Source organism: Solanum stenotomum, chromosome 10, assembly GCF_019186545.1.
Source record: "Solanum stenotomum isolate F172 chromosome 10, ASM1918654v1, whole genome shotgun sequence".
NCBI classification, from domain to species: Eukaryota; Viridiplantae; Streptophyta; class Magnoliopsida; order Solanales; family Solanaceae; genus Solanum; species Solanum stenotomum.
The window spans coordinates 7,875,866-7,883,486 of NC_064291.1; the positions used below are offsets into that span (position 1 = coordinate 7,875,866).

At 34.5% G+C, this 7,621-nt stretch overlaps 1 protein-coding gene across 1 annotated transcript; it reads right to left on the bottom strand.

Annotated features, from left to right (window-relative positions):
* Positions 1-3,308: 3,308 nt before the first annotated feature.
* On the bottom strand, positions 3,309-7,065 carry LOC125878208 (thiocyanate methyltransferase 1). The gene is made up of 8 exons (XM_049559408.1): positions 6,905-7,065; positions 6,693-6,823; positions 5,780-5,866; positions 4,569-4,669; positions 4,391-4,490; positions 3,953-3,999; positions 3,727-3,805; positions 3,309-3,592 (listed from the first exon to the last, which is right to left on the bottom strand). The coding sequence occupies exons 1-8, from the start codon at positions 7,050-7,052 to the stop codon at positions 3,539-3,541; spliced, it is 747 nt and encodes a 248-aa protein (XP_049415365.1). The 5' UTR covers positions 7,053-7,065; the 3' UTR covers positions 3,309-3,538.
* Between the last annotated feature and the right edge of the window lie 556 nt (positions 7,066-7,621).

The window sequence follows — 7,621 nt, forward strand, 5'->3', positions numbered from 1 at the left end:
ATAATCTTGGAGAGACCGATTCAGGATTTTAACAACACGTTGACGTAAAAGAGAAAGAAAAAGTAATATTGAAACAAAATGGGAAAATATGAGTGAAGAGAGAAGAAAGTGGACATGCATGAAAATGAAGAGGGAATTGAGGAGGGAATTAGGCGGAGCTTGCTCTCATTCTACGGATAGAAATGTTTTAATAAAAACTGTCACTCTTTTCTATTTTTTAAATAGAGAAATATTTTTTTATAAGAAAAAAAAAACAATTATCTATTTTGGGTGTGTTGGCTAGGTTTTTTTAGAATTTTTTTTTTTTTTTTGGTTTTATAAATAAAAAAATTATTTTAAAAATATTTGTATATAATTCAGATAAATATTCAGATGAAGATAACAATGATAAAATTTTATTTTATTTTTCAATTATTTTTTTAAAATGTTACTATTCTTATTAATGTTTTTTACGTTACATTATTATTTATAGAAGTGAAATTGGATGAAAGAGTTATATCTACTAAGTAGATTAGTTTATGGAACGATTCTCTTCGTTACTATTTTGTTCATTACTCCTTAATGGTGTAGTGGGTGTAGGTTATGTGTACAGATGAATATAAAAGCTTAAGATTATTTTCCTTGTTAGCCTCTTGTATTCATTTGTACATATGACTTCACTACACCATTGAGAAGTAATAATGCACAAATTGGTAATCGAGGATAGATGTTTCCTTCAATTTATATATATTATGTATAATATAATGTAAAGTTTCTTGAAAGATGATTTCCGGGGTTTTTTGAGCACAAATATAAGTTGTATCACCTTCTGTTTTACCATAATTTTTTCTGTTATTGCTAATTAACGTTATATTATTCCTTCCATATATAATGTAGTTTGTTTTTTCTTTTACCTTATTGTTTAGAGTATGTTTTCGTGTATCGATATCAACATAATTTTGACTTTTAATATCAATAACAAAATGTTGTTCACTATATTTAATTTTGCTTCTTAATTGTTAGTGTGATGGTGAGTTATCATATCCCTCTTTATATACATTTTTCATATTTAAAATTATACGTAATTTTCTTATAAAGATTGTACTAATATTCTCATTATAATACACCTAACAATATATATATATGAAAATTTTATGCACTATATAAAATAATCAAGTGATTTTTAATTCTTGTATTACAATTTCTGATATTATAATCTAACAATCCTTTGAAATAATATGGTTATTTTCTCTTCATCCTTTCTTTTCTTATGGTTTTCTTTTAAGGAAAATTGCCATATTTCGAATTAGAGGTAAATAGGGAAAGTCGTAGTAAAGGTGCATTTTGCCATTCAATAGAAAAGGAAGAAAATCAACCAAAATAAAAAATCTCAATCTTTTTTTTTCTCTTCATTTTCATTTTATTTTTACTATTGTCTCACTCTTCTCTCTCCACCTTACAAAAAAAATATTTGGCTTAATGATCAGTACATCATCAACAGTCTCTTAAATTTGTCAGTAAAATTCATTTTGAAATTTGAATTACATTTTGTTCTAATTTGAGCATCTACACACATGATAAAATATTCTTGTTAGACACATTCAATTCAAATTTTTAAAAAAACTTTTGCACATGCCTTCAAATACCCATACGTAGATTAGTTAACCACTTAAAATCAATTAATATATCACCTCCTTGATTATATATTTTTGAGAATGAAAATCTTTTTTTGAGAATGACCTCCTTGATTTTATATTTTACCCTCAATAAGTCATAATATCTCATGCTTATTCCAATCAAGGTACACTCTGACCTTAATATATCACCTTATTTAATTATATGAACTAGCTAGCCTCAATCAGTCGTAAAACCTTAATAAACATTTGTATTTACAATAACAAGATTCTTTATACTCAAGTTGTGAAAGAATATTCAATTGTCCCACTCCTCTTTTGAAAAATTACTTTACAAAATAATTTTTTTTAAAAAACTACAACTAGCTCTTGTGTCTTTGGTTTATACCTATCATCATGGTTATCACTACTCTCCATGATATTTGACTGTTCTTCCTTTGAAAATTTCTCATTTATATATTTATTGTTTATTTTATACCTTATGTTCTTTGTGTTGAATTAGTTAATTTTGGAAGACTTAAAGAGAAATCATGTTGAATATTTTTTCCTAAATAAAAGTAATAGACAATGGATACTAATGTCGTTAAATTTTGGAACATTGGAGGGCATGTTTTTTTCCCAATAGATGTAATTAATTATAATAAGGAAAGAGGTTCACCACAAAGATTATTTTTTGAAAAATAATAAACTTCAACGTGCATACGACATAGATATTTGGTAAATTCGATTCCTTAACTTTGCTATTTAATTATCTATTGACATTTACTTTTATATATTTTCGAAAATATAATACAGAAGAAGAGAGGAAAAAAAACTAAAATCATGTGAGTATCAATATAGGTATTAACCTAACTTCAAAAAAATGAACATTAGGGGGGTGCTTGGTATGAAGAAAAATAGATGATGTTTATTTCCAACCTACTTTTTCATGTTTAGTTGGCTAAAACGATTTGAGAAATATTTTTCAAATAAATTTATTTTCCTCCCATTTAAGAAAAAAAAAATGACTTTCCTACCAAAAGTATGAGAAACTCTCTTTCAACCTCTCCACCCCACTAACACCATCTAATAGACTAATCCACATCCAAACGCCACATTTCCCCGGCCCCCAATGCCCCTCGACCTACCACCTCGCCACACGGCCCACCCTACCCTCGATACCCCATCCCAACCTTCTGCAAAGGCCTATACCACTCGTTCCTCCCTCTACCCAAGCCTCGACAACTCGACCCTGACCCTAATCCTGACTCGAGACTTAACTTTAGCTCGGGACTCAACCCACGACAAAATCCTAACTCTGTACATGAGACAGGACCAAAATCCAACATCGGCCTAAGACACTACTATAACCCCGAATTGTGGGACTCAACCCTAACTAAGGATTCAACTATGACCCTAATACAAAACTCAACCTCGAGTCAAGGTTGAATCTCGAGTCTGGATTGAGGTTGAGATCGGAGTTTGGATCCCAGGTCGAGGTTGTTGGTCAAGTCTCAATTTAGGGTTAGTCCAAGGTCGAGTTAAGGGTCAAGTTCCAAGTTGAGGTCGGGGTCGAGTCCTAAGTTTGGATTAGGTCTCAGGTTGATAAAGATTAATTTACATACTCAAATGAATGATGAGATTTTAAGTTGTTGTTTGGTACCTTGAATACAGATACAAATATGAAAACTCATTCAGGAAATCTACAGCTGCAACTGAAAGAGCTTATACAGACAAAAGAAGCATTCAATACTATTTCTGATGAGGCAACCATAAATACGTTTCATAATATGAAAACTTGCTGAGGAGAATTATAGTAATTTACACATGAGTTGTGTTTGATTAGTAATGTGACGATATAATGATTTGTTATTTGTTCACTTCCTTTAAATGTCGATATCACATATAGAAAATCTTGTGTATGCCACTGCAAGGTGAAATGATATTCAGAGCAAGGACTTGCATATTGATCTCTTCCACCTTCCCAGCTTTTCTCTTCCCTGCAAAGACAACAAGAAAAGCATTGTACTTAAGACTCCTAGCAAAGGGAGAAATTGTCTAAAGAGATATACACAATATCCCAGTAAAGGAAATATGCTAGTGTCACTGCCTAACGCTAAGCAAATTTACTCACTCTCCGCGGTGGAATAGCCAAGTGATTCTCCACAATCGACTCTGCCCTGATCCCCATCGGATGCAAGACTTCTTCATAACTAGTCAGAGAAATTGTAAAAGTTAGTCATTCGTATCAATGAACTCAAGAAAGAAGCTACCTGAAATTCAACGACATTATAGCTACAAGATGAGAAGTCTTTGAGGGGAGCATATCTAGAAATAGACTAGAAGAAAATAGAGATTACTTGGAAACTGATACTTTATATGGAGGCCCGCCTTCATGGTCACTTATCTGAGAAACAACAAGAATCTCAAAACCAAGAAATAAAAGGAAATAATGTCAAGAATAGCCAATCTACCAACTCATGGTCAATTATTACAGTGAGCTACCAGTTTGTTTAGCATATAGTAGGTGTGACCTGCAACACAACTATCTTTCCCCCCTTCACCTTTGCGGTAAAGAGGGCATGTAACTGACGTTTCAATTGGTACAGCAAAAACATTAAGACTGACAATTTCATTGATATCCTGTAGGATACTCACTTGGAAACCTAACGGATCCTCTATTATATCTATTACATGAGCATAACATAAAACTTCCTATGATACTGGAAGAATTTAAATGATCACAAGTTGTAAAGGAGAAGGGAAGAAAGTTAACGGCAAAAGAACTATTGACAAACCGGAAAAATCAGTGTTATAAGCTCCCCATCTGGTTTTAGAAGATCTCGAATTTTACTGGCCCATCGTGATCTCATCTCTGGCTCAATGGCACAAAAGAAACTGCCAATTTGAAAGTAATGCTGTCACACAACTGGTCATTTCGTAAGATAAGAAAACTCATGGTCATGCAAATCTTACGTGTAGTCAAAGATAAGATCAAACAATTGAGTGGGACGCCAGGAGAAGAAATCTGCCTCTAGGAAAGCAAAATTCTCCGCACTTTTTGATGATGAAAACAGCTACCTTGTGCAAAAAAAAGTGTAGATACTTTGAGAAAGCATCAGAATGTATGAACTAAACCAACAAATTACTACTATAAACCTGTCCTCTGAACCAATTCAAGAAGTTAGAACTAAGAATTGAAAAGGGTCCTCAAGAACAACAGACAACTAATGGAACATAAACGTTTGTGTTGGCTAGAGTGCTACTCTGAATTTGCATTTCTTTGACCACAATGACAATAGAAATATTAAATGTCAGTCGCATAATTGAGCTTCTGTGTCACTCAAAATTCTGGACAAGAAGGTGAAACACCCAAGATCAAAATTCACGATTTTCATAAAGGAGCACAATCAACAACCAAACTGAGAAAGACATAGCTAAGTGATCGAAGAATGAAAAAAATTATCCACCCAATAAAACAAAAGAGAATGTAATAAGAATATACATGCAATAGAAAATTTGAGTTTCATTCAGAATCTGTAGCTGGCTACTTCTAGCTCCTGGTCAGTTTCTATTACATAACATTTGGCTCTCAAGGATCCGATACTCCTCTTCCTACAATCGATTATAGAACATGCCAAATTACCTAAACAAAGCTCCTTCCTTACCCCACAATGGTGTCTCCTAGAAAGCATTACCCTCAAACATCACCTCCCCACCGTGTTGAACAACAAAGAAAACATAAAGGTATATACAATCAGAAGGACATTTCCCATTAAAGATGAATTACACCTTCCATCACCCAATCTCCTAGAAATTGTTCCCACCATACTGTCTCAAATGGTTACAGACCTAACGCCTTCCTAATTGGATTCTGACAAATGCCATATGCCATATCTCTTTTAGTCCACGAGAAACAGACTTCCAACATAATCTTTTAAGAGATGTTCATTCAAATGCTTGTTTGCAGAAGGGAAATTTTTTAGCCAAAGATGCACCTATGGCAAAAACAGTCTTGAAATCATTTAGTTTCCACTGCACATTGCATTGAAAAGTAAACTATACCTCAAAAGACAGGTAAGTACTGAAGACTAAGCAGAGAGGTTGCATAATATTGCAGTCTTGTAACATAAATCTTTGAAACTTTGGAGAACCAAATCAAGGAAAACAAAAGTATTAGCTCTTACTTTTGTAGCTTGCTTAATAGCATTTTCTGATACATCCAAGCCAACAACAAAGCGTTCAGGGCTAGCAATTGCCACCACATCATGACCCTGTCACAACATATACTTCAACTAATCAAAAAGAAACAGTACCAGAACAGCAAAAAGAAAGAAAAGAAGCTTTTCGTGCAATTAAGCAGTACAACAAGGTGGTTCTGCGCGTGATAAAACAAAAGGAAAAACTGAAAGACCAAATCGGATGATTATACCCATGAATATTTGGGTGTATAATATCCTTCTAATGACAATATTGGACTCATTTCTTGCATACGAAATACATGGTTGATCTCATGGCGTGTTTCCGAGGATCTATCGGAAAGACAGAAACAACCTCTCTAGCTTCACAACTTAGGGGTAAGGTCCGCATACACACCACCCTCCTCAAATCCACTTGTGGGATTACACTAGCCTAGTGGCTGAGCTCATGATGTGTATTGATTAGAAGAAAACATTCTACTTGACTTTCTTACGAGGAAAACTCAGAGAAACTATAGAATTCAGCTGTCATTCCATAATTATGGAAAACCTCTCAATTTCTTTTCTTTTGTTTTGTGAACCTGGTGTTCAGACTAGCTTCGCGCACCTCAACTAATTCCACAGGATATATGCCCCCTCCCAACAACAACAGCTTCCAGGTAACTTTGTCAACCAAGGTTACGACAAATGCCAAAAATCATCTAGTATTTTTTCGTCTCCGATGACTCTCAACCACTTCATTGAGCACTAGGCCACACCCTTGGGAGCTACTGCGCTAACCTCTCAATATCTGGACATTACCAGTAAGCTAAATTGCAGATAACCCTATTTTTTTTTCTTATTAGACAAATCATCAAGTATAACAATAAAATTGCCCCAAAGGGCTTTTACAGGAACTTACACTGCCACAACCAGGGATCAGAGCCCTGCCTTTAGGAAGGGTACCTGTTTGATGAAGATGAACAAGAATTGGGGTAGGCTGACCCAAATCCCAAGGTGTCATTCCTTTCTCCCAACATTTATCCCAACCACCTATCATTACAGATAATCAAATTTGTATATTGAGATAAAAAGATTCAACTTTTCTTGAAAAAAAGAAGAAGGGGGTTTTACCAGAAGGGTCAGAATGAAGTAGCTGTTGCAGTTTGTCGACTTTAGGCTTTGATGTATTGCTTCTTGCCATTGTTAGTCTACTGAGCGGAGAAGTTAGTGGCAAAGTGTTGAAGAGAAGGCCACAGCAGGTAGACAAATGGGTTCTCATTGATGAAGCGTGAAAGATGCAACACACTGATTACCATCACTTCCTGTGTCAACAATGGCAATTCGGGTCGGGTCGGGTCACTGTTTGGACTTTTTTCCTATGGGTATGGATCTTTTAGCCATAAAATTGTACGTTTTATCCTTTAAATAAGGGGAAAAAGGACAAATATACCCCCGAACTTTTGAAAATGGTATGTCAATACCCTTCGTCATACTTTTCATTCATCAAAGCCCTTGTCGTCCAATAATCAGTACGCATTTACCCCTCCCACTAACGGAGCACTTATTGTGTACATGTGACGCAATCCTACGCTACAATCCGAGTTGACCAATTTTTTAACCCAAATTTCAAAACCTACCCATAACCCATTTAACCCACCTGATTTACCCACAAACAGTGGCGAATTTACAGCCAAAAAATAGGGCACCCGCACCCGTGGTCTTTTCGTAAAATTAGATATTTTATATGTATATTTTTTAAGATTTTGTATAATATTATATTTTTGCACCCGTACTACAAGAAGTCTAAATGGTCCACATGGTTAAATGTTGAGCTTTTGACCTTGAGGA